At 39.1% G+C, this 27720-nt stretch overlaps 1 protein-coding gene and 1 long non-coding RNA gene across 2 annotated transcripts in view; one reads left to right on the plus strand and one right to left on the minus strand.

The window, feature by feature from the left end:
- Positions 1-27720, plus strand: part of GTF2F2 (general transcription factor IIF subunit 2) — a 133791-nt gene that overhangs the window by 94501 nt on the left and 11570 nt on the right. The window contains exons 6-7 of the mRNA XM_069601285.1: positions 15875-15974; positions 25233-25376. Of these exons, the coding sequence (XP_069457386.1) occupies positions 15875-15974; positions 25233-25376 (244 nt within the window). The remainder of the gene's footprint in view (positions 1-15874; positions 15975-25232; positions 25377-27720) is intronic.
- Positions 226-27663, minus strand: LOC138446469 (uncharacterized). The gene is made up of 4 exons (XR_011259339.1): positions 27342-27663; positions 5624-5697; positions 4008-4057; positions 226-2327 (listed from the first exon to the last, which is right to left on the minus strand). It is a non-coding gene; the product is annotated as an uncharacterized lncRNA (long non-coding RNA).

The raw sequence follows: 27720 nt of genomic DNA on the forward strand, positions 1-27720 counted from the left end.
ACTGAACTGAACTGAACGTAAAAAATAGAAGCACATTTTTATATTTAATTCCTATATAGTGTCAGTTAAAAGTTCTTAGAGGCACTGTAAAGAAAAGACAGAAACATTGGGGTTTTTTAGTATGTAGCCTTTGTTTTTAGAAGATTAGCGTAAGAATATGTGAAATGCTAAATGATTTAAATTCTTTGAGATGTCTGATTTTAGCATTAATCTTTTGTGGCTGTATTACAGAAGTTCATATACAGCTTTTATTGTCATTCTTGGATGTAAAGTTTAAATTCTTCAAAGTTGAAACATAGGCAGAAATATTCTTTAACTCCTTTCTATTCACTTTCTTGATGGAGAGAGAGTGAGACCATATGGCCTCAAACCCCATTCACAGTGGAAAGTCTGAAGCAGTGATTCAATAGGGACTCCTTTCTCCCTTTGGCATCTTATATGGTAGTCTAAATGACCCTCACTTTTTCGGATCAATGTCAGGGTCACCACAGCTGGTCCTAAACAGATATTCTTGAACCTGACCACTCTTCTCATTTTCCCCCAGCTTTCATTTGGTTCTAGTTACTCTCACTTTTTAATTTTTCAGAGGTTGCCAAAACAGCGTGTTAAAAGTTATCTTATATTTTCAGAAGTTCTCTCTGAATCCCAGCCCACACTGATGGCCACATCCTGCCAGATATCCCTCATCCAGCATTTATAGTTTCATGGAGTCTCTAATGAAGTAGCCATTTGCTTGAGTTGCTTAGTCTCCATAGCAACAGTATCTTGGTTTGTGTCTGCCTGGGTAGCTTCTTACAGCTTGACATGATATGCAGCTAATATTTCTGATTTTTCCTCAGAAGCAACTGGAAATTTGCAGAACGATATTTTAAAATTTGCTGAATAGAAGTTGTTTGATTCCACTGTTGTATTCTCTTGGCACCCATCACATAGTCATAGGATCATAGACACTTTAATTTGGAAAAATGATTCATACTTGCAGTATATATCACAGGGACTGGCTAGAGAAATGCTGCGTCTATCATCATAAGCAGCTTACTTAATCCCTAACCTAAATAATTTTAGGAGTAAAAGAGAGCCAAGGTTAGCAGTTGGGGCTGTTTGACGATCTTGGATGCTTAGCTTTAAACCGTCTTAAATAATTCTGGTTGTAAGTATTCAAGTTGCAGTATAATAAATATGAAAATGGGAAAGTACTTATCACAGTAATTTCCCAGTCTTTTATTGTCAGATTTCTGTTAGGTCAGCCTCTTTGAACTGCATTACCTCATTTATTTCCCCTCCTACACACCCACTCTAAGTTCCTTCAGTCACTACTGAAGCTAACAGTTACATAAATCTGTTTTCATTTTTAAAATGTGTTTTCTTCAGATTTCACATAGTGAAAACATGCACCTTGCAGAAAATACACATTCTCTAATACACATTATTTGGATAAGACAGTGTAGCCTGTTGTGATAGAATTCACAGTTTCAAGAATCTGATCTCATCTTAAATGATAAAAAATTATTGCTGTACCATCTGTTATAGAAAATGTAAAAGCTCACTTAAAACCACCAAGTTCATTTCACACTCCATACTTTAACCCTTACCTCATATGTGAATAAATGAAACCCACAGATGCCCACTTCCCTTTAGTTATCATCTTGATCTGTATAAAAATACAGCAAACTCAACAAATTCTGACTAATTTCTTTCTTGGCTCTGAATATTGAACCTGAAGAAGCACCAGCATATTTTAGAATGTGTTCATTCAAATATATATGTGTACGTATACGTACATACTTTTTTTTTTTCACTTTTTCCTGCCCAACTCAATTACTGAATGAATTCCACTAGGAGACCAAAGTTGCTGTCTAAGAATGTTACCCTGGATTTTTCCATGGACACTGACTTCACCCTCACCTTCAGCTAGCAGCACTGGAGGGCCCTAAAGGCTTCCCTGGTGGCACCATGGTAAAGAATCCACCTGCCAGTGCAGACGGGAGATGTGGCTTTGATCCCTGAGTCAGGAAGATCCCCTGGAGAAGGAAGTGGCAGCCCACTCCAGTCTCTTGCCTGGAAAATTCCACGGACAGAGTAGCCTGGCAGGCTACAGTCCGTGGGGTCGCCAAGAGTCAGACGCGGCTGAGCACAGATGCACACCAAGGCAGACATCTGAGCATGTTCCCTGCGGACGTTCCACGGGCACAGACTTCACCCTCACCTTCAGCTAGCAACACTGGAGGGATCCGGGGGAAAGAGCTTGGTATAAAACTGTTACCACAAAGGGAGAAATAAAGCAAGGGTTTGTTTCCGTAACTGCTCTTCAGCCTCATTCAGAATGTCTGTCAAAGCAACATTTACAAAAATTAATGACTCGGATCATCATATAAACAGTTTAGCAAAATAAAATGGATTTGGTCCACATAAATAGCCTCTGTAATAACTTGTATCATCCATGCATGTTGATGACGCAGAAAATATTTTTATACGTTTGTTTGGGGCTCATAATAGTCATTCTCTGACTAATAGGAGCTACATGAAGAATAGCCTGATATCCCTAATGTTTTATAGGAGTTAAAAACTATAAGTGACTAAAAGGTAAAGCTTCTCTTAAGTAGCATTAGCAATGCAAGTAAAATGACACAGAGTCTGGATCCATAAAGCATCAGGACTGTTTCTGCCCACACCTTGTTTTAGAAAAGGTTTTCCTATATGCTCAGCTTTTTGCCTTTGTTCTAAGACCAGCTATAAAAAACCTAGACTTGATTTGAACCAGATAGTGTTTTATGTATTTAGAAAAACCAGGACCGAAACATTTCTGTAATGCCTTCTTCTCTCTACTAATAGCAAGAAAAATTATTTTCTTAAATTTATAAAATGATATATTCAGTTCTTAATACATCTGTCCATAAGCTCTATAAAAGAAAATTTGCTGGGTAACTTCATGTCAGTGTCCACAGTTCCTCACCAAATGACAACCTAGCCGGAAGCCTGTTTATCAGTCAGCAGATAAGAAGTCTTAGGAGCTTACAGAAGTGGGGGCTGAATGTCTCTTGACAGGGCTGGCAACCTGAACTGCCAAAACTGTGAAAATAGAGAATCTTAGGGTAATGATTACTCTCAGCACTTGATCAATATGGTAACATGAGCATTAGTGTTTCTGTTATGAAACTGAGTTAGTTTTATTATATGAACGGTCATCTCTAGCTGTTTCTCTTTTACTTTTTAAAGCATTTTATCCACAAAAGTAGAACCTGTGTGAGACTAAGCTCTCAAAAGCAAATTGAACTTTAAATTAATGAATACATTTCAGTTCTTAATGAAAAGAAAAGGCTTTTGTATTTTGCTTCTTAAATACTTGACTATTAAGGTGTTTTTAATCAAGATGTGTATGATGTGATTCAAGAATATTCAAGGGCTTGGCGGCACCCAGGACCCCACTCTGAGCTGCCACAGTGACTGCTTGGCCTGCAGTCCCTCCCCCCGTCGTCTCAGTCACACATCCCTGTGGGGTTCTATGAGCCCTTGTTGTTCATGGGGACTCCACCAGGAAGCCAAAGGCAGCAGTCAGTTCCTGAGCTGTGGGGGAAGCTCAGGCAGGAGTTCCTCGAATCAGTACCAACACCTGCCCTCTGTAGGGGAGAGTGACCTGGGAGAAGAGCTGGATGGTGAAATCTGAGTGGCATGAGTGAAGTGATGATGGCAAGACCTCTACACGTTGTCTGCGTGGATCCACCTCACACAAAAGTCTGAGGGTCAGTGTGGATAAGTGTTGGGCCAAGCAATTGAAAGACATAAAAATCTAAGCTAATCATTAGACATTATGGGCAGAAAGGGACCCAAGAGTTATTGTTTAATGTCCCCTGAAAGCATTAGCCTCTTTGGCTGATGAAGTGAAACAATACGTGTGAAATAATCTAAAGCTGTATGGAAAAAAATCTAGAGAAAAGCAACTAAAAATGTCCAGGCAGTGAAAAAGAGGGCCAAGTGAAATAGATAAAGGGAAGGAGGGGAACAGTTACTTCGTTCAGTTGTATCCGCTCTACAGTTGGTCTGGAAGTGACCCCATCTCCTGAGAAGAAAAATACATAACCTTCTGTAATCATATTTTATATGAAGAAGACGGGAAAAGATTTTTCAAAACTATTTAGTTTTAAATGGTTATGTGTTCTCTGTGTAACTTAAGAAGATGTTCTGCTCAAGTGCATTTTTCTACCTTTGTTAAACTCAGACTCATGTTCTAGTCACTACTGATTGAAAGTCATCTGTGAGAGACTGATTTGAGTGCCCTAAGGATTAACTCCAAAAATACTTTGACTGCATCTAAAATTCAGTAAATTTTTTAAATTTCTGATATATAAACAGTTACCCAAAACTGTAAGCTCCCATATTTTTAATATGTCTCTTGGTGCTGTGGTTTAATTATTTGTTCTGATTAGCACTTTCATGAACATTACATGTTTTACCTGCAGCTGAATGACATTTAGAAAGAAATTTTCTTATCCTTGAAGAAAGTGCTTTTTATCTGATGTAGCCAGATACCCCTATCAGGATAAAGGATGAACTTAGTTTCCATAAATCTTGGTTTTAAAATCTAATTGGTGAAGCAGATTATTATTAAAAGTTGTGCTTATTCATATAACTTCCATATATTTCTGTTTAGTGTGACTATTTGAATGATTACAGTAAGTCAAATAATAATAAAATGTATTGAATTGTACTTTGGGACAAGCACCTTTAAGTGTTTAAAGACTCTCTCGCATACTTCTGTTGTTATAGTCATCATTTTTTCTCGTGAGAGCGCCAAGGTGTTGAAGAGATTGGCCAACTTGGCCGTGGCGACACCTGGGACAGAACTGGACCTTAAAACTGGAACCTGGTTTTAGATCCTGCCATGCCGTGGTGTATGGTATGTTCTCTCTAAACTGAGCATTGTTCAGAGCCATTCTGGGTGCCATGGGTTTGCTTTAATCTTTGATTTTTATTTTTAATGGGAAATTATCAGCATGAATCTGAATTTAAAAGGTATTTCTTTGTTGCTTATTTGAATATAGTCATCCCTGGGCATCCATGGGACATTGGTTCCAGGACCCCCTGCAGACACCAAAATTCCAGATGTGCATGTCCCTTATACAAAATGAAATTCACACATGTGCATTAAATAAAATGATGTTAATAGCGTTGGACCTTATTATCCACGCGTTTTGCATCCTCAGCTACAGAAGGCTGGCTGTATTGAGTTAGAAATACAGTTCCTAGTCCTTTGTACCTACCACTCTGGGAATCATAGCAAATTATTTAGGCTTTTTACTTTTCTTGGGGTATGGAGAAGAGAAATAAAAGTTCTTAAAAATGAAACAAGTATTTTTGTCATTCATCATCCATTGGAGTTTAGGGTAATTTTCAAGAGTAGCTACTTGGACAGGTCTTGAGAACTGACAAATGATCCCTGATTTGCTAAACTTTTTTTCCTCATGAGTTTCTACTTTGTGCCTGTACTAAAATATTAACTATTTGATTAACAGGAAAAGCAGAAGCACTAAAGGGTTTTTTTACCTCAAACGCTGTTGCTTCCTTCTGCTCCCACCCCCTTCTGCTTTGCCTGCCCTTGTTCTTCCCCCATCACACACACACTTACGTTGAAATAGTCTTTCCAAGGTGAAAAACAGTTTGCTTTCAGGAGATGGTGTAAGAAATCATGCTTGACGTGGTCTAAAGAAAAAACACATTGCAGTGAATAAGTTGCAGGTGACCAGTCCATAGTTCTTCAGGCCGGCACTGTCTATCAGATCTAATCCCTGAGTCTATTTGTCACTTCCACTGTCTAATTGTAAGGGATTTGACTTAGATCATACCTGAATGGTCTAGTAGTTTTCCCTACTTTCTTCAATTAAAGTCTGAATTTGGCAATAAGGAGTTCATGATCTGAGCCACAGGCCAAAGTTCATAATTATTTGAACAAAAACTCCAGGCATTGTGAATCTTAGGTACCCTTTTGATTCCCAGAGTCACAAGAACCAGTTGTGTGTGCTGTCTTCTGCCCCCTTCCTCCAGCTTGGGCATCTGTGTGGTGCTTGGACGCCACCAGAGTGTTGGTGACTGGGAAGTAATGCCATTGCATAGGCTGAAGGGGGGCTTCCCTAGTGGCTCAGATGGTAAAGAATCTGCCTGCAATGCAGGAGACGTAAGAGACTTGGATTCGATCCCTGGGTCAGGAAAGATCCCCTGCAGAAGGGGATGGCTACCCACTCCAGTATTCTTGTCTGGAGAATCCCGTGGGCAGAGGAGTCTGGCGGGCTACAGTCCACAGAGTCACAAAGAGTCAGACGTAACTGAGTGACTAACACAAACAGGCTGAAGGTAGCTACTGAACATGCCTTCAAGTTTAAGATAATAAGTAGGTTACTTAAGGAAAGACTATGAGAGCAAAGGAAACTATATAAGATAGTAAAAATATCCTGGCCATTGGGTAAGATACTTATATTTTGGACTATTGAGTGGAGATTCTGTGTCTTTTAGCTAATGGAGGATACTCTCTGGAATGTTGGTGATGTATGCTCTTCCAGAAGTGACGATTTGACAAGGGATTGACAGTCTTACAGTGTTTGGCTGTAAAACAAAAATTAGGCAGTAATTAAAAAAACAAAACCAATTAGATCCCATGTGTTTATTTTTGCTTTTATTTCCAGAATTCTGGGAGGTGGATCATAGAGGATCCTGCTGTGATTTATGTGTCGTGGTGGATTCATGTCAATGTATGGCAAAACCAATACAGTATTGTAAAGTAAAATAAAGTAAAAAAAAAAACAAACCAAGACGCTTATAATGTGTCTTCATTATGCTCTCATTTACTTTACCTTACCCAACACATACCCAAAAACTTGTGGGTGACTTGTTTCTAACTAATGTAGGAGCAAAGTCCACGGTGAATTTTTATTCCCTCACCAGTGAAAGAAATATTCTATGTCTGTATTGTCCTGTACGGTATCCACATGCGGCTGTTGAACAAACTTAACATGGCTGACGTGTCTGAGGAAATGAAGTTTCAGTTTAAATAGTTGGATATCGCTAGTGGTTACTCTGTTGGATAGTGCAAGTGGATAATGGAGTTTTTTCCCTTTGTTGGGTTTTTCCTACAGAGTGAAAATTAAGCCTTATGTATTTTACAGTCTCTTCTCTTAAATGGCAGATCTAGGTGTTAGCATGTACTGTGCTGTGCTTAAATTGCTCAGTCGTGTCCAGCTGTTTGGAACTCCGTAGACTGTAGCCCACCAGGCTCCTCTGTCCATGGGGATTCTCCAGGCAAGGATACTGGAGTGGGTGGGTTGCCGTTTCCTTCTCTATGTTACTGTAAATCTTATGATATGACGTCCAGATTACAATTATTGATTAATCACAGCTTTTCCCTCACTTGCTTATTTAACACATTTATATTGCATGCCTAATTTCTGGGCCCTGGGAATATGAACAAGGTCCCTATTTTCATGAAGCTTAAAATAATTAACAGGTATTTGTAAGACACTTAAAATACTTAATTTTAATGTTTACTCTCTGTAATCCTTCTAGTAGTCCTTCCAAGTAAGGATATGTTTGATTACTCGTCAGTTGCAAGTGCTGAAATTTTTTCAAATCCACATTCTAACAGACAAATGTGTGTTGGTTGGCCAAAAAGTCCGTTCAGGCTTTTCCTTAAGGTTGTATGGAAAAACCCAAACGAACTTTTTGGCCAACCCAATACTGTTAATACTATTACTGTACCTCTGAGAAACTCTCTGTCCTGTTGAAGCTTCCTGTAAATGCACTTTCTTAAAACTAGGCATCATCAGAACCTTTTGGTATTAGTAGATCACCTGGTTATTCCCTCACCTTCCCTTCCCCCCTAGCCTTCTGCCTGCCCTCTCCTGAGCTGGGCCTTCTTCTGAACATTGCATCTTGTTTTCTGACTTGGGGCCCAGAAGGTATCCTCTGGCTCACAGGCAGTCCCAGCCCTCTGGCTGTTCCTGCTTCTCCTTGCAGGGACACTTTTCTCTCGCTCACCCTGCAAATGTCAGCCTCCTGCTCCCCCGTGGGAAGCACTGTTTACCTCCTTCACTGCTTTACTCCCTCCTTTTCAATAATGAAATCAACATCGTAAGATAATTTACCTTCTTTTGTGAAACCTGTCATTTTAAGAATAGCATAAATTGCAGTCAAATGCAGCTGGAGCACAAAGGATAGATGGATGCTAAAGTAATGATATTTACATCATAAAATGACTCCTACACGTTGGCAGTTGCTGATGGAAACATTTGTTGTTCAGTGATTTTGGAGTTGCTTAATTCTATACTTGACAACCAGATTAGCTAGGCAGTATTACTTAGGGATTTTTGCTTAGGCAGGAGAATAGTCTGTGTGTATATAATGAGGCGTTATTGTGGAATTTGTTAATACGGGATTCAACCTTTTCTCTTGTGATATAATTGTCCAATAAAGGTGTCATTTGTTCACTTGCTTAACCAATATTCGTTGAGTTACTTTTATGTAAGATGCACTAAGTGAGATCAATGAAGGATTAATTGAATAAAATATATAGACTTGTCTTCCCCAGTCTGTCAACAGCTTAGAGCAATAGAAATTTGGCTTTTTTTCATTGTTTTAGATTTTGACATTTAAAATATTTGGGTATTTATACTACTTTTTTATTTGAGGATTGAATTCCCATTACAGTGTGTAAATTGTAATACACTGTAATAAAGATCTCTAAGTAACTTTAATAAGGTGGATTATGAACCATAATTATAGCTAGTAGCTAGTGACATTGATGAAATAGGAATCTTTTTTCAGTGTTGTAAAGAAGAATGTGGTGGGCTTCTCTGGCAGTCCAGCAGTTAAGGCTCCGTTCTTCCCATGCAGGGTATGTGGATTCAGTCCCTGGTCAGGCACCTGTGATACTACATGGTGCTTGGTGTGACCAAATTAAAAAAAAAAAAATGTGCTCTTTTGTATGTGTCTGTGTAGAATTGGGCTAACTGAAAGCAGGTGGGTGCCTTCAATTTCCTTTCCAATAAAGGAAAATTGCTTTTTTTGAGATGTAGTTGTTACACAATATTATATAAATTTCAGATGTACAACAAAGTGATTCATAATGTTTAAAGGTTATATTCCATTTATAGTTATTACAAGAAAATTACTTGTTTTTAACTAAACTCAATGAGCTTTTAATTAGAGATGTTATTCAGTTATATGGCCTTTTAGGGAGTATATAGATTAACTACTTGAGGCTTTGAGTTAAAAAAAAAAAAGAAAAGATCTGAGTTCCCACTGTTTTGCTTTTAAGATTGAGAAGACGTATACAGAGCTTTAACACAGTTTCTACAACATAGCAAAATACTTTATAGAAGTCTGTTGTATGGTTGTTTCATTAGTGTTTTCACTCTCAGGTTATATAGCCCTTGAGCTTTTCCTTTGATTGGAAAGTAAGAAACTGACCCTTTATATAATATTCTAGAAAGACTGGTAATTCAGTGAACCCTAGTCTTCTAAGACTGTGGACATATATTCTAAACTGTCCTGAAATGGTGGTAGTAATTAGCACCACACTTTTTTTTTTTAGTGGTTTGTAAAAGTAGGGTCTATCTGTGTCCAAATGATCACATAATAATATTTTTCTATTATTATTTCTCGAAAATAACACCATGTTTTTAAATTTTCTGAAAAAGTTAACACTAAAAAAAAAAAAAGATTTATTTATTTTTGGCTGCGCTGAGTCCTCGCTGCTGTGCACTCAGGCTTTGTCCTGTTGTGGCGAGTGGGGCCTACTCTTCATTGCAGCGAGCAGGCTTCCCACTGAAGTGACTGCTTTGGTTGTGGAGCACGGGCTTAGTGGCCTTGTAGCATGTGATATCTTTCTGGACCAGGGATCAAACCCATGTCCTCTTCATTGGCAGGCTGATTCATAACCACTGGACCACCAGGCAAATCCAAGACCAATTTTTTAAATGATTGTGACAATAAAACTTTCAGCTTTCCCCCAGTCCAGCCCCAGACCTCTGTGTGTAGTTTGCTGTTCAGCTGTGCAAACCAGATATTTCTACATTGTATTATTTTGTACAAGCCTAGTTTTAAACCTTATTTTGACTTTGAAGGCGTGTTGAGGTCAGTGATGTTTAATTTGGTACATTGTTCAGTGGTGAAATGGAATTGCAAATTGTTCTGACACTTAATGTGGTAATGTTAAATGAATTATTTAGTGTTAAGTAAAGAACCCTGCTTAATTATTTTAAACTATTCAAGTTAATTAAAGTGTTTTAAGGTTTAGTTTTTCAAAAATATATTTTCCATCCATAGGTTAACCTTTTGAATTTTGAATCATAAGATATCCTCTTTTAATTAAAACAAAACCCTTGTACTTGACTTTTTAAATGTATAATAAGAAGGTTAAATTTTTATATGAGCTCTTTAAAAAAACAGTTAATTCAGTGTTTTCCTTTATATATTTAAAAGATTGAATACTTTGAGGATAAAAGTGGCATGACACTCCATGGATGATGAAATTGGCTGTTAGAACTTGTGTATTAGAATTGAAAGGAAACCATGCCACCTAAATCTGAATCAGGATGCAGTGGCTGAAAATAAATCCTAGTGTAAGAGTATGACAAGAAATAAGCTGCCATTTATAAAAACGCACTTAACCTAAACACACTGAAATCCCAAGGAATTTTCAAGCTGTGAAGTAATGGGAGCAATCATTTAATGTGGAAAGAAGAAGCCAGTGCATGCCTCCCTCTTTGAATGTCTCATAAGATCAAATTGTGGAGTGAGGTGATTGAAACAGAAAAGATAATTTAGTGGCAGCATAACAGCTAGATTACCATTTAGAGAGGCCAGGCCCCTGAGACATGATTGCATTAAGGGGATAGGCCTAAGGTTAGAATACAGAGAGAGGTGTTCAGAAATAGGCTGCCACTGGTTTTTTTTCTTTTTATCCCCCTCCAGAGGATTTACACATGCATAGTTCTCAGTTCAGTTCAGTCGTTCAGTTGTGTCCGACTCTTTGCAAACCTATGGACTGCAGCACACCAGGCTTCCCTGTCCATCACCAGCTCCTGGAGCTTGCTCACACTCATGTCCATCAAGTCGGTGATGCCATCCAACCATTTCATCCTCTGTCATCCCTTTCTCCTCCGGCCTTCAATCTTTCCCAGCATCAGGGTCTTTTCCAATGAGTCAGTTCGCATCAGGTGGCCAAAGTATTGGAGCTTCAGCTTCATCATCAGACCTTTCAATGAATGTTCAGGACTGATTTCCTTTAGGATAGACTGGTTTGATCTCCTTGCTGGCAACCCACTCCAGTACTCTTGCCTGGAGAATCCTGTGGACAGAGGAGCCTGGTGGGCTGCTGTCCATTGGGTCGCACAGAGTCAGATACGACTGAAGTGACTTAGCATGCATGCATGCATTGGAGAAGGAAATGGCAACCCACTCCAGTATTCTTGCCTGGAGAATCCCAGGGACACAGGAGCCTGGTGTGCTGCCGTCTGTGGGGTCGCACAGAGTCGGACGCAGCAGCAGCATAGTTCTAATCCTTTGTAAACATTCCTATACCTGTCTGCAACTGTTCGTTTCTTTCTAAACGTTTATCTGTCAGTCACTTTGAGACATCTTCTAGGCTTGGAGGAGTAGTTTCTGCCTAGTCTTTTGGGCTTCACCTCTTAGGAACATGGGCTGTCCTGCTTCAGCTTACCAAGTGCACATCTTGGAGTTATTCTTTACTTCATAGCAGCACACAGTCAGTTGTCATAATACCAACCCCCTGTCCCTCTTCAGTCCTGCAGATAACCAGTTATAGGTAGTGAAGTCGCTCAGTCGTGTCCGACTCTTTGCGACCCCATGGACTGTAGCCTATCAGGCTCCTCCATCCATGGGATTTTCCAGGCAAGAGTGCTGGAGTGGATTGCCATTTCCTTCTCCAGGGGAACTTCCCGACCCAGGAATCGAACCCGGGTCTCCCGCATTGCAGGCAGACGCTTTACCGTCTGAGCCAAATTTGTTTAATGTTTGTCTTCCACTAAGCAAGTCTTTTCTTGGTAGACAAAGGCACCCAGAAAATATCCTGATGCTGGGAAAGATTGAAGGCAGAACGAGAAGGGAAAGACAGAGGACAAGATGGTTGGATGGCATCACCAACTTGATGGACATGAGTTTGAGCAAGTTCCGGGAGATGGTAAAGGACAGGGAAGCGTGGTATGCTGCAGCCCATGGGGTCGCAGAGAGTCAGACACAACTGAGCCACTGAACAACAACAAGAATAGGCACCCAGTAAAGATTTGCTGGATGACTGTCTGTAAGAAGCTTCCTCTAAAGTCTGAGCATGGCACAGCTTCGGCCATGGGGACTCACGTGAGGGAGAACAGTGGACTGAGCTGGAGAGGGAGCGGGGACTAGATCCCAGAATGACATGCAGTCATGGGAAGAAGCTTGTGCATCACCCAAGAGCAGTTAAGAGGCCATTGAAAGATTGTAAACCCACGTCCATCTTTGGGTGGATATCTCCCTTCTAGGTCTCTAGCTAGTGCTTTGTTCGTAGTTTATAGAAACTCTACTTGGCCCATGAAAACAAAGTAACACAGTAAATACAATTATGGTTACATGTACAGTAAATTTCTGAAGACATTTCTAGAGTACTTTTTTTATACTTCATAAAATTATGGTCTTATGTAGTTAAAGGATATATATGGATTTGTAAATAATTGGAAGAATTAAAATACTTATATTTTAATACTGAAATAACTACACTCAATTTGGCAATCACAGTTAAAAACAAAACCAGTAGTATTTACAGCTTTCAGATTTAAAAAAAAAAGGCAGTTGGTGGATCTCTAATATCTCCTGAGGAATTTGGTATTATATATCAAATCTCAAAGAAAGGCAGTGCCAAAGAATGATCAGATTACCGTACAGTTGCACTCATTTCACATGCTAGCAAAATTATGCTCAAAATCCTTCAAACTAGACTTTAGCAGTACATGAACTGAGAACTTCCAGATGTACAAGCTGGATTTAGAAAAGGCAGAGGAACCAGAGATCAAAATTTCTAACATCCACTGGATCATAGAAAAAGCAAGGGAATTCCGAAATATATATATACTTCTGCTTCATTGATTATGCCAAAGCTTTTGACTGTGTGGGTCACAACAAACTGTGGAAAATTTTTAAAGAGATGGGAACACTGGACCACCTGACCTGCCTCCTGAGAAACCTGTATCCAGCACAAGAAGCAACAGTTAGAACCGGACATGGAACAAAGGACTGGTTCCAAGTTGGGAAAGGAGTACGTCAAGGCTGTATATTGTTACCCTGCTTATGTAACGTCTATACAGAGTGCATCATGCAAAATACCAGGCTGGATGAAGCTCAGGCTGGAATCAAGATTGCCAGGAGAAATATCAACAACTTCAGATACCCAGATGACACCACCCTTATGTCAGAAAGCGAAGAGAGGAACTAAGAGCCTCTTGATGAAGGTGAAAGAGGAGAGTGAAAAAGCTGGCTTAAAACTCTGCTTTCAAGAAGCAAAGATCATGGCATCTGGTCCCATCTCTTACGGCAACTAGATGGGGAAAAAGTGGAAACACTGACAGACTTTATTTTCTTGGGCTCCAAAATCACTGTGGAGGGTGATTTCAGCCACAAAATTAAAAGATGCTTGCTCCTTGGAAGAAAAGCTATGACAAACTTAGACAGCATATTAAAAAGCAGAGACAACACTTTGCTGAGAGAGGTTCATATAGCCAAAGCTATGGTTTTTCCACTGGTCATGTATGGATGTGAGAGTTAGACCATGAAGAGAGCTGAGTACCAAAGAATTGATGCTTTCAAACTGAGGTGCTGGAGAAAACTCTGGAGAGTCCTTTGGACAGCAAGAAGATTAAACCAATCAATCCTAAAGAAAATCAACCCTGAATATTTATTGGAAGGACAGATGCTGAAGCTGACACTACAATACTTTGGCCACCTGATGTGAAGAGCTGACTTACTAGAAAAGACACTGATGCTGAGAAAGACTGAGGACAAGAGGAGAAGGGAGTGACAGAGGATGAGATGGTTAAATGGCATCACTGACTCAGTGGACATGAGTTTGAGCAAACTCCAGGAGATATCAAAAGACAGCATAGACTGGTGTGCTGCAGTCCATGGAGTTGCAAATAGTCAGACACGACTTAATCACTGAACAACAACCACCTAAAAATAAGCAGAAGGAAACAGAAAAGAAACTCCATCCAACAAATTAAATAATAATATTATTAAAAAAAAGAAAAAGTTACCTTTTACACTGCAAGTTGCTCCTTTGAAGGAATTTTAAATGAAAATTATTTTTAAAGTCCCATTAAAAGAAAGTAATATATTATGTTCAACATATATTATTTTTAAATGAGCAACATTTTTATAGCTTTTAAACTAACCTTCCAAGAAACAATATTTCTTTTTCCTATAAAAAAAAAGTATACTTACTTTTCTGATTATAAAAGTGATAGATGCTTATTACAGAGAATTTAGAAAATATATGGGAATCTTAAATGCCTTCATTCTGATCTCTTCCCATCTTTCATGTTAAGTTCCACTTTCTTTAAAACTGTATCTTCTTTTTTCTGTCTGTATCAAGTAGATAATTTTCTAATATGGTTCTCAGTTTCTTTGCTGGGATCATTGCATTTCACTCATTCCTTTGGGGTTCATTTAACTTCTTGCTGAAATGAATCCTTGAGTAGTTCTCTTGGTGAGGATCTATGTTTTTGTATGAGTATTTTTATTTCATTCTTACTCTTTCATTTATAATTTAGCTAGACATGGCTGGCAATTATTTTTCCTGTAGTGCTTTAAGTTAAAAAGTCTATAGGTACGATGGTGCCTTTGTCCTTTAAAAATAGTTACTTTGGAAAAAAAGTAGTCATTTTGGAAAGCTACACCTTTTCCCACCTTAAAACGTTTGTTTTTTTTTTTTTTAGATTTACTGTGCTCACATACCAGAATAATTTAATTTTTAAAATAAATAAATGGTTGAATGTGAGTCACTGGGTATGGTAATATATGTTGTTGTTGTTCTTTAATTGGTAAGTTGTGTCAGACTCTTTACAATCCTAAGAACTGTAGCCTGCCAGGCTCTTCTTGTCCATGGGATTTCCCAGGCAAGGTACTTGAGTGGGTTGCCATTTCCTACTCTAGGGGATCTGCCCACCCAAGGATGGAATCCACGTCTCTCGTGTTGGCAGGCGGATTCTTTATCACTGAGCCACCAGGGAAGCCCATGGTAACATTTAGCCCAAAACAAAATCTCCTAAGATTGCTATTTGAATATGTACTAGTATTATATTTTATAATATGCTCTACGTAGTGTCATATGTTTATTTTACAGTTCTTTTTCCAAAAGCGCTATTTTTAGTTGTATTTTGATTTAGATGGATCATTTAGCTGTACTGTCTAGTGAAGCAGCTACTAAGCCTGAGTGCTGATGTGTCCTGATTTTATATACTTTTGTCAAATGATTGGAAGTTTTGAATAAATACCTTGATTAGTTTTAGACCATATAACTTAAGATAATTCATTTTTACATGCAGATTTTTTTCCCACAAATTTAAAGCTGATTAGCGTCTTTGTTTTAAAAGTTAAGGTTTGACTGTACAGTATAAGATTTAGAAGGAAGTTGTAGAAATAAACGAGATAGTTGGTATGTTTACCTGGTGGTCTGCTTTCCACGTTATAGTCATGTACAGTGTGTTTTTGAAGTATTAAGGCTGATATATTTTCTTTATATGTGAAGTATTAGGTCTTGATAAAAAGATTATTGGAATACCTGTTCAGGTTTCACTCTAATAAACAAGGAAGTTTGTTAATAATGCCTTCTGTTTTTCAGATTGCAAATAGAAGAATCTTCCAAACCTGTGAGGCTATCACAGCAGCTGGACAAAGTCGTGACAACCAATTACAAACCTGTTGCTAATCATCAATACAATGTAAGTCTTCATGTCATTCTTCATTCTGGTCTGTCTTTAATGTCATACACTCTTAGGTTTTGAAAGGACCTTAGCAGTCCCACACCTTGCCGTCAGGTACTTGAGGTATCCAGGCTTACTGGGCGAGATAACAGTTTGCCAAGCATAGAAAAGGTATTCACTCTATAGCCAAAGTCATACAATGAGAAGAAGACAACCACTGTTGAAATGATTCCTGAAAAGTTTTTCAGAGAAATCAAACATTTCTTCAGTGTTTCTAATGGTTTGAAGCATAGTATCCTTAAAAAATATATATTAGCTTTAGAGTTTTTTCTCTGCCTTTATAACTGAGAGTAGGATCATGAACCAATGGTCATTCTTCCCATTATTAAGATCGCTTTGCCTAGTTTCAGCTTTTATAGGAATTTTTACAGCCTCACACTACTGTGTAAAGTGTGCGCTGCCTGTATGTAAAAAAACCTTTTTCGTTAAAGTATATTGTATGTACTATATTTATTACATATATTGGAAAAGGAAATATCAACCCACTCCAGTGTTCTTGCGAGGAGAATTCCATGGACAGAGGAACTTGGCAGGCTACAGTCCATGGGATCGCAGAGTCAGACATGACTGAGCGACTAACACACACTTTATAAATATATAGTGTACATATTTGTACACATACACAGTGTATGTGTGTATAGTACACACACGTATACATCTTATGTGTACTTTGTGCCGGGCAGTTCAAAGGTCTAACTGTTGTAATTATTGCTGTGATCCTTACTTTATTGATGCAGAAACTGAGGCACAGAGAGGTTCGCTTCCTTGAGGTCACACAGCCAGTAATCAAATAGTCCAGACGTTGAACCATGGAAACTGGTTTAAGAGCCTTACTATTTTTTTTAATTGAAGTATAGGCCACTTACAATACTGTGTTAGTTGTTGATATCCAGCAAAGTGATGTGATTTTATATATATATATATATATATATATATATATATATATATATATATATATGCATGTATACACGTGTGTGTATATATGTAGAGTGATAGTGTTAGTCGCTCAGTTATGTCCGCTTCTTTGTGACCCCGTGGACTGTAGCCCACCAGACTCCTCTGTCTGTGGCATTCTCCAGGCAAGAATACTAGAATGGGTAGCCATTCCCTTCTCCAGGGGATCTTTCTGACCCAAGGATTGATCCTGGGTCTCCTGCCTTACAGGCAGATTCTTCACTTTCTGAGCTTCCAGAGGAGCGAGCGAGCGCGTGTGCGCGTGCGTGCCTACGTGTGTGTGCTTCTTTTTCATTTTAGGCTATTTCATATATAGTAGTATGTATTTGTCCATCCCTTACTCCTGCTTTACTCCTCTGCCCATTTCCCCTTCGATGACCATAAGTTTGTTTTCTAAGTCTGTGAATAGGACCCTTACTCTTAAGAAACCCGTGTGGCTGTAGATCCTTAGCATTGCTTAAAGAGCTAAGTGATATGGGTCTTGAAGTACCTGCAGTGTAAGGAGAAAGTGATGATTTTCTGAAAATAAAAGGAAGTCCAAGTTAAGTCAAGTAGCAGTTGAGAGTTGATGCCTTTGTGTCCTACTTTGTTGCTTAAGATTTCCCCTTGATACTGAATTTAGGAAGAAATAAATACTCTTTTAAGTTTGGCCTTTAAGTTCCAAGCTTGTCAAATGATGCAGGTTAGTATCTGCCCAACCACTACTTTATGATATTTGACTATCTTATGGTTATTTTATAAAGACAGGTAGCAAATGTAGACGCCTCCAGGGCCAAGCAGGCATCTTCTTGGGTAGGATGCTGAAATATAAGAAGGTAAATGGTAGAGACTATGATGAACTGAAGTGCATGTGCCCCTTCTAAAGACATCCAAATTTTAAAAACTGCTACATTGTTTCTCTCTATTGTTTATAATAGGAAAAGACTAGAAACAAATGTCCAAAAATAAGGATTAGTTCAGTACTTTAACAGTTTTTATTTTTTAGTGCTAGGGTGATTTTATCATAATTTTCTTTTTTACGAAATCTTTTTGAATTCTTGGAATTGTCAGTCTTTTGTTGGAATTGTCACAACGAGTACCTATTGTCTGAATTGTTACAGTGAATGTTTCACAGTGTAAAGTTTTTCTGTTGCAGTGGAAAAGAGGGGAACGCTAGGGAAAAGTGTTAGTACTTAGCCATGACAGTGTCCTACCACAGTTATGTAAGATTTGTCTCCTCTGAACAAAAAATGTTTTTGTTTTTTTTTTAATGCCAGTTTTATGCCTGAGATACCTGCTCTTGGTGAACCAAATAAATAAAGTTTCTGTCTTCAAGGAGCTACCACTTTTTTCAGTTTCTCTGGTCATGCCCTTTCAGACCCTGTTTGGGTATAATCCATATTTCGTTTGACCTAGTGAGTCCACATATTACAATTGCTTCCTTCTTTAGTTCCATTGCAAGGGTCCCTCTTGTTATACTGCTACATACCATCATTTCTGAGGCAAATGGAAAATCTTCTTAGGTCAGAGCTGGCACTTTCGCTTGTATCAAAGCTCTGACCTCTAATTCATGTTCAGAGTGATGTTGGCACTATACCTACCTGGCAGGTATAGAAGGATAGATTCCAGGTGTCATATTTTTGGAGTGCTTTTAATCGCTCTCTTTTTACTACTAAAATAAGTACAAATACATTGTATTCTGAACCACTTGGTAGGATATAAAGCTGTCACATCCCTTTTAAAGAGACTCTTTAACGTCAAGTGACATTTCAGTTCATGGTATCAGCCTTTGTTAACGTTGTCATAGCGCTGAGTCATTAATATTGATGTAATTATAGTGGTGAGTCATATAATCTTTAATTAACAAAGATTGACTGTAAGCCACCACGTTACACTGCTTGAATGTGTAGTGATTTCCACTGCCCCCCCCCCCCACTCCATGAGCGTGTATCGGAAATTGGTGGAGGCACCTGCATAGCTCTCAAAAGCATAGATAATATTGTAATAAAATGCAACTATAATAAGAGTGTAAAGCTTTTGTTTTTGTGGTCAGGGAACTAAAAGCCCACAAGGCACATGGCCGGGGAAAAAGGTTTTTTACTGATAGAGTCATATAATCCAAATATAGAGTCTCTGATGTATAAGATTCCCTTCAACTGCCGCCATCCCTGACTGCAGGTGAGGGTGCCTGTGTATGTTCTGTGTTCTGCTTGACTTTGTGGACGTCATTATCCCACCTGTGTAAATGTCATAGCATTCTTTTATGTAGTCTCCAGTCATAGGACCTTTCTCATAAGGAATTGTGCCCCCTGTTGTCCAGACAGTGGTCTCAATGCTGGCTGTAGACTAAAATCACCTGGGAAGCTTTTAAAAAAGAAAAATACCTTCAGAGATTGGTTGTATTGATCTAATGTGGAGGCCAACTATCTTTAAATTTTTTACCTAGTTAGTTCTGGCATTCAGCCACTGATCCAAAGAGACAGGAAATCTGCCTGTCCCTTGTGGCAGGTCTGCCATCTCCTGTGGCATGGGGAGCAAAAATGATGCTTAGAAGGGAGACCAGGAAGTCTCTTTCCACTAAACCTAAGGCTTTTTAGAAAGAATTAGTATCTTCTTGTCTCTATTATCATCAACTCCCCACCCTACCCCCCTGCTTCCAGCTTGAATAAAAGACTTCTCTTTGCCTTTTCTCCCCACCCTGGCAAGAGCTCCTGGTCTGAAAGTGATAGAACATTAGAAGAAACTGAACTAGAGAATTAGTGTTGGAGGGAGCAGAACTATTACATAAAATCTTGAAATAAACCCCCAGGAACTAAAAAGAAAATTTATTATAATGCATACCCTGTTTCATTCTGTGGAGTGACCAGTTGTGTTGTCTTAATCCTCAGAACTAAGGTTGTTGGGTGTTTTTTGGCTTGGCTTTTTTTTTTTTTTTTTGGTTTTTAAGTATTTATATATATGTATATAAATTTGGAATTTTGTTGATTAAAGTGGGTGCCTGCAGGACTGAATCTAAAGGCCCCTCGGCAGTATTTGCTGCTGTATTATAGAGTATAGTGTAAGAATACTACGTGGTTTTAAAAAAAATGCTGCATGCTTTGTCCATTTGAATTTGCACACCAAAGACTGATCAACCCTAAAGAATTAATTTCCTCCCAAGAGGTAACAACAGAAATAGAAGCATAGAGGGTGGGGGAATCTTTCATAAGGATTTAAAATGCAAACCATGATATTCAAGGCTGTCACGCTCACTTTAAAAGTTAGAAACCTCCACAAAGACTGCCTTGACAAAGCAATCAAAGTATTTCTGCAAACAACAATCTAGAAATTTACAGACATCTGTATTGTAATATTTTAATTGGAAGTGGGTGGCATTTTATAATTTTAGTCAGGGATTATTGTCTCAGTAATGACGGTTGAACAGCCCTATGCCACATCCACAATGGGTGTTCAGCATTTGGTTGCCGTTCAGTCTTGAATAATTTGTTTTATATTTTGAAAGTAAAATTGTATATGATGGAATTTGGGGATTATAAAAATTTGTACCTGGAGATGAAAGTTCTTTCTGAATTGACATTTCTGTGCAGCTGGTGACACCTTAGTTTATGGTCATTGGGGGTAGATATCAGTAATTAAAATTCATATAATACAAAAGCTATTTCTAGTCTAATAACTAGCCTAGTAGTATTTTGTGGTGGCTGCGAACAAGTTAGAAATCTGATTGCTTTGAGTGTCGGTTCCTAATAGTGCCAGTGCGAAACAAAATGCCCAAGGGTAAAGAGCTAAAAGGAGAAGAAATGGCGTATCTTGAAACAGTGGTCTTTTCCTAGACTGGTGCGTATCATGTGTTGTTTATTTGTGGAATTAATTTTTAGTACAGAGTTATACTATAGTTGTACTATACTATAGTACAGAGTTACTCTGTAACTCTGGAGATTAATACTAGTCTGAGTACTGTTGGCAGAATACTATACTATACTATAACTTTAGTATAAAGTTACAATATTAAGACTGCCATTTGTATACTGATGAACTTAAAAAGAGAAGTTACCTCAGGGATCTTAGTTTTGGCATGAGTATAATTAGTTGCTAATAATTTAATGATCATGGGATCATTTTAGTCCCTTTTTATAATTACATGTACTTTGGAACCACCTGATACCACAGAGCAGAATTGGGGTGATGGATCTCTCTTGAACATTATAAAAAAAAAGATTTAAATAATGCTGTACTACAAAAATTTTATTGAGCCATTGATAGGCATGGTTAATGCAGAAAGATAAGCAAACAAGTCTTGTCTGTTGTCTCCCCATTTTAAAGGAGGAGAGCACCAATGTTAAAAGCAGTGTTTTTTGAGATTGAAACATGTAAACCAAGATTTAAAAAGAAAATTTTCTGTGTAGAATTGGTACTTTTCTCACTGCTCTTTAACATTACAAATCACAACCTAATCTGACTCTTAATCAATACCTTCAGTATTGATTTTGAAGTTTCTTTCTAATTTATTCTCAGTTCTTACCTTCAATCCTTTTGGGTCTGACCTATGGCTTTTAGGGTTGGGACAACTTGATAACAAACACTTAAGTTTTTCTTTCCACTGCCTATTGGACTGTATGCCCTCTCTAAAGTGGACTGTCTTGCTTTGGTAATGGAGTCGCTCAGTCGTGTCCGACTCTTTGCAACACCATGGACTGTAGCCTACCAGGCTCCTCCATCCATGGGATTTTCCAGGCAATAGTACTGGAGTGGGCTGCCATTTCCTTCTCCAAGTATCTTCCCAACCCAGGGATCGAACCCAGGTCTCCCACGTTGCAGGCAGATGCTTTACCATCTGAGCCACCAGGGAAGTCCTATCTTGCTTTACCAGCATGTTTTGTTACTTGAAAACATTTTTCCTGTTCATCCTCCTAGCTTCTCGAGTCATTTTACATGAGGAAGAGAGGGCTAAGAGTGGAAGCTGAATATACCATAACTTCTGTTTCCTATTTCCTGAACTTAACTTTGTCCATCTTCTTTCAGCATAAATTAAAGCTGGGATGGAAGAACAGATAGAATATTGTACAAGTGTAGCTCCATACTGAGAGTACAAAAGCACGGCACTGACCTTTTGCTAGGTTCCCACCTCTCTGTCTTGTTTTTCTTGAGGACCAATTGTTATAGCCACACATTCCACGAAACAAACTCACTCAGAAGGACAATGCAGATTGTGGAGTGCAGTTTATTACACCTGCGGGCCCAAGGCAGAGTCTCCTCTTAGCCAATGACCCCAACCAGCATTTGTGAAAATCTTTTATACCCAATGTGTACGTGTCTGAACCCACCACTCCAAATTCCTTGAGACTTACATAAACCAAGGAAAATATAATCCCAATAACCCCATCATTCACATGCTATGTGCTCATGTGCTCAAACAAACAATTAGCCAATAATCATTGGCCAATAATCAATAAACCCAAGGTTACACTCCGATAGATACAGAAAAATGTATGGCCTGTCTGGAGGAAGGGGTGATAGTGTATGTTTTCTCTTAGGCGATGAGTAACCTAGATACGATCTTCAAGGTTCCCTTGCTTGGAGGGGGTCTTATCCTTCTGTTGTTGTTTTCATAGGCACTAAACACAGAGTTCAGAGTCCGTTGGAAAGGTGGCTGAGCATGATCAGCATGAACAGGCCTACGATGGAGTCCAGGCCCTATGAATTCCTTCTTCACAGTGACCTTTTTTGAATGAAGTCCCACACCCCACTCAGGCCTGTGAGAAGGAAATATGCTTTCTCCACTCTTCCTTAGTCTGATTCTACCTCCCTCTATTTTGTAGACGCCAAGTTAAGTTTCTCTTATCTTCCACTTGGTCAGCTTAAGGGGTAGTATCTTCTTCCCATGGTCCATACTTTTATACTCTTTCCTCCGGCCCTGCTTTCTAGACTGTCCATCGCAGTGGACAGAGCAAACCCTTTCAAGCACAGTGCAGCTGTGGAAGGGGATTTCAGGATGCAAACGGAGCAGTTATAAACGGGGGACATATGACATGTTTTAGACATTGGTCAGCAAAGCAAGGCTCAAACACGAATCACTGCAGGTATTCCATGATGTCGTTCCGCTTTTTAATCCAAAGAGCCTCCTTTTTGTAGATTTGCAGGCTTTGTCTTGGTCTGTCATGCTTTCTTTCTCCATCATACAGCCATTGTCTTAGTTCTCTCCTCTTTTTAACCCGAGAGAAAGAAAATTCTGTCTTGAGTGGCCTTCAAGTCCATCTCTTTTGGTCTTGCCTATAGCTCTGCAGCCTGTTTTCTCACAGAATTGGGGCAGAATCTGTACTTCTGCCTTTGACCATAAGTGCATTTTTTCCACCTGATGCTGGGCTGGGGTTCATTCCTCCCCAACAATACAGTCTGTGCCCTGCATTTACGCTTTTTCCCCAACATCATAAAGTTGTCCTAAATAACTCTGTGGTCTCCTTTACTACATTACTACATTTAAAATACTCAAGGCCCTTTGTATACATTTTAATACGCGAGCCTTAAGAAAGGGATACCTTTTGAAAGAGAGTAGCTTATTTACTCCCATATTTTAGTCCAGTTGTTGTTGTTTAGTCGCTAAGTCGTGTCCATCTCTTGTGACCCCGTGACCTGTAGCCCATCAGGCTCCTCTGTCCGTGGCATTTCGCAGGCAAGAATGCTGGAGTGGGTCGCTGTTTTCTTCAGTTTTAGTACAACACCAAGCATCTAATCCATGCTTAATCTATTGAGGAGCTGAATGGATTTCGAGTTTTACTCTCCAGGTATACATATCACAAAAATTAAGACATTCAATTTAGCTCTTTCTCCTTGTCTAGCTCCTAATTTTATTTATTGAAAGAGTTGCCAGAGTTACTTCTTGCCTCTAATTTGAAAGTCTCTGATTATATTTAAGGTCTATTTTTAGTCTTAACATCAATAGAAATTAGATTTTATCTTTTTATGTCTCTCTTGTTAAACTAGAGAATAAGCCTAACTATATGAAGCTGGAATTTGTACATAATTTAGTTGTACGTTTTGATATGCATCTCTCTGTCTTTGAAGCTAGCCTCTCTCTCATAGTAATTCTGCTGATGCACAAAAGATTGTTCTCCGACAGCTTTTACCCGGCCTGCCGATGCTTTATTGACCAGGTGGGCTGCTGCAGTCTCTGTTGCTGTTTAGTCACTAACTCACGTCCGACTGTTTTGCGACCCCACAGACTGTAGCCCACCAGGCTCCTCTGTCCATGGGATTCTCCAGGCGAGAATACTGGAGTGGGTTGCCATTGCCTTCTCCAGGGGATCTTCTTGGCCCAGAGATCGAACTCGCATCTCCTTCATTGGCAGGAGAGTTCTTTACCATGAGCCGCCAAGGAAGCCCTACAGTGTATATATACCTGTCCTCTAACAAGTTTCTGAGGCTTTATCAAGATAAAGTTTGAAAAAAAAAAAATGAAAAGCTTAATCAACTGACATGAATGCGAGCAAATTGCATGTTTTCAATAAAGAGTTAACTTTTTTACAAATGCACACATATATGCATTTGTAAACCACGGGATGGTAACACCATTTGTGCCATTGCTTACTTCATTTTACAGAAGAAGCAAGTTCAAGGAGGCCATGGGGTTGGGAGGAGAAAAGGCCGCCTGTCACCACCCTTGTTCTTTGCTTTTTACCAAGATTTGATTTCCCAAGCTTTTCCTCCCTAGAAAACCTATTATCTGATCTGCCTGCCCCTCAGCCTTCTTCCTGCCCTGAAAAACTGTCATTTTGAAAGATATTACCTACCAAATGGCATCGAGCAGATAAACTCTTTTACTGTATTTTGGGTAATCATTGGAGAAGGAAATAGCAATCCACTCCAGTACCTTTGCCTGGAAAATCCCATGGACAGAGGAGCTTGGTAGGCTACAGTCCATGGGGTTGCAAAGAGTCAGACACGACTGAGCAACTCCACTTGGGTAATCAAAAACCAAGAGTTGCAAATAGACTTTGTGATCCACATGATGTGATTTCTGTGAAGATGGGCTTTGGGGGAGGAAATGGACACATTACATATAGCTTTAGGGAACGGTGAAAATGCTTTACTGGTGGGCACTAACCTTCCTGGAGCCGTAAAGGTCTGAGGAGCCCTGAGAGTGGTGAAGGCCACAGGTACTGAACCACCACTCTTTGACCTGCTGCCTTGCGATTTAATACCTAACAGTGGAGGACGGAAAAGAGTCCCTGGGTTTCAGAGTGAGCACGCTGAACTGATGCCTTCGGGACTTTTGCTTTTTCCACATAGATTGAATATGAAAGGAAAAAGAAAGAAGATGGAAAACGAGCCCGAGCTGATAAACAACACGTTTTGGACATGCTGTTTTCAGCTTTTGAGAAGCATCAGTATTATAACCTGAAGGACTTGGTGGACATCACAAAACAACCTGTGGTATGTATATGCTCACACTGATCCTTTAAATGGGTTTAAATCGGCTTCATTAACACGGCTTTACTGAAGAGAAGCATATTGTGAATTAGTATGTTCCCTTGCACCTATGCTGGTGGCAGGTTTAGTTCCAGCATGGAAAAGATGCCTCCGCGTAAACTTCCTTCCTGTCTTCCCCTCTCTTCCTTTCTCTCTGCTTCTTTTTTTAATCTCAGCTTCACTGTTTGAATTTTAAATACCTTTAGTATCAGTAGTTCGTATGGAGACGAGGCGGATTTGTCCTCCTTTTGACTGACCCTTGGCGTTAAGCCTGAAGTCTCTTGTTTACAGCATTTCTACTCTTCCGTTTGTTCTTCTGCCTCCCTCTAGAAAAGCTCAACTTTAAGAGTCACTGTTTTTTCACAGTGAGTGTGTATCCCTGTCTCGTGAACTGTTCTCTGTGGATTTTTTTAAAAATCATCTAGCACTAACATTAGGTCCTTTCAAACTTGAGCTGTAGAGCCTCACGGTGCTTGTTGAGATTATGCTTGGGTTGGCCTAGTCTCCATTTTCAAGGAAATTTTTAATAAGTTGATGTTTTAGAGAAGTTTTGTTCTATAAATAATCGTTTTTTAATCACTTCTCCAGACGTTTGTATTAATACCTATCTGCAAATAATCTGTGTTTCTAATCCATTTAAAATGCTGGAAACAAGGAATTGAAGCCCTTTCTCTAGTCTTTGGGTCACGTTTCCTTCCATTTAGCTCTCTCACACCTAAGCTTAGCAAAGTGTCAGATTGAATTATAGCAGTATTTTACTTACAGGTTTTTAAAAATTAGGTGGAAACCCCTTTATTTTTGTCCTCTTACCCAGTTTTCCTTTATCATTTTATCCACCTTGCCAGGATACCCAAGAATATGTTAATTCTAACTGCTCCATTTATTTGCTTCAGCATATGTAACAAGATAACCGGTTTTGTGAAATATTTTGACATAAACGGCTCCATGGTTTGTTTGTTTTTTTTATGTATTCAAAGCTTCAGGAAATTATTTCTGAAACTTCAGTATTGATGGTGCAGTTTCCCACTTCTGTAGAGATTTCTTTACTGTTACACTTCATCCTTTCACTATTTCATTAAGAAAGAAATTAGAATTCCAAAAGACCTAAATACTTTTCTTTAACCAAAGAGAAGGAAAGTGCTCATGCTGGCAGTATTATCAACTCATCTTAATGACTTCACTCCCTTCAGCATCAAAGCCTTAGAAACAGCATTCCAAGCTAGATTAGAAAATTTGAAATAGAATAATTCATAAGCTAAACTCCATTTCTTCTGCTTTTAATGAAGTTTATCTTTGTATTTTTATATATACATGAAAAGGCTATTCCAGATATTCTGGATGCAAATGACATAGTCTCATAGAATAAAACACACACACACAGTTAGATGTGGGAAAATAAGTGTTTGTAGAGGGACATTCAGATAAGTACTAAGCAAAGCTCTTTCTTTGCCTTCACAGGGAAAGACATAATGTTTTTAAAGTTTATTCATTTTGCAGCAGAGAAAAAGAATAACTAGCTTTCTCTCCGTCTTGGCTGTTCAGATAATTTTTATCTGGCGGAACTCAGTGACTCTCTTAACAGAACCTCTTAATTCATGGTCAGTAGGCTTAGGAGATCCAGCAACCCCCTGAATATGTACAGAAATGTGTGGATTTTTCTGGGGAGCAGGTTTGTAGTTTATGTCAGATTCTCAGAGAACCTCGGAACCTCAAAGAGCTTGAGAACCACTGATCTAGAAACTGAATTATTTTATAGTAGTTTTATTATGTAGGGACTAAATTGCCTCTAAAGCATTAAGTTTTTGAAGGCAGGTTTGTATATTATTCACATCCCTAAATATTCATACATTCCACAACACAAACATAGTAGCAATCTAGTAAATATTAGATAAATTGATTTAAGGAAAAGGAGACGGTGACATCCTTTACCTTTTAGGACCAGCGTATTTTCCTCAGGTGGATTTTGACAGACCTCCTGTTGTCTGTGGCAGGAGCGGGGTACAAAGAGCTGTCTCAGTAAAGCATCGAGTGCCGGAGCTGCAGTTACTCTCGTGTAGAGGATAGGACTGGACGTGGTCACCATGGGCTCTGGTCCTGCCATTTACCTCAGTGGGATCTGGAGAAGTCATGTCCGTCACTGAAACTGAGGGAGCTGGACTGGATAATCATCGTGACCCCTCCCAGCGCTCCGTCTATGATTCTCTCCCTTTCCTGTTCCATCTCCTCCTCTCCATCTCCCACTCACATTCGAACCAAGCTGGCAAGGCCCGTTGACCTAGAAAGTGGCTAGAGCCCAGCTCTCCTCCGT

This window comes from Ovis canadensis, chromosome 10 (genome assembly GCF_042477335.2).
Source record: "Ovis canadensis isolate MfBH-ARS-UI-01 breed Bighorn chromosome 10, ARS-UI_OviCan_v2, whole genome shotgun sequence".
NCBI classification, from domain to species: Eukaryota; Metazoa; Chordata; class Mammalia; order Artiodactyla; family Bovidae; genus Ovis; species Ovis canadensis.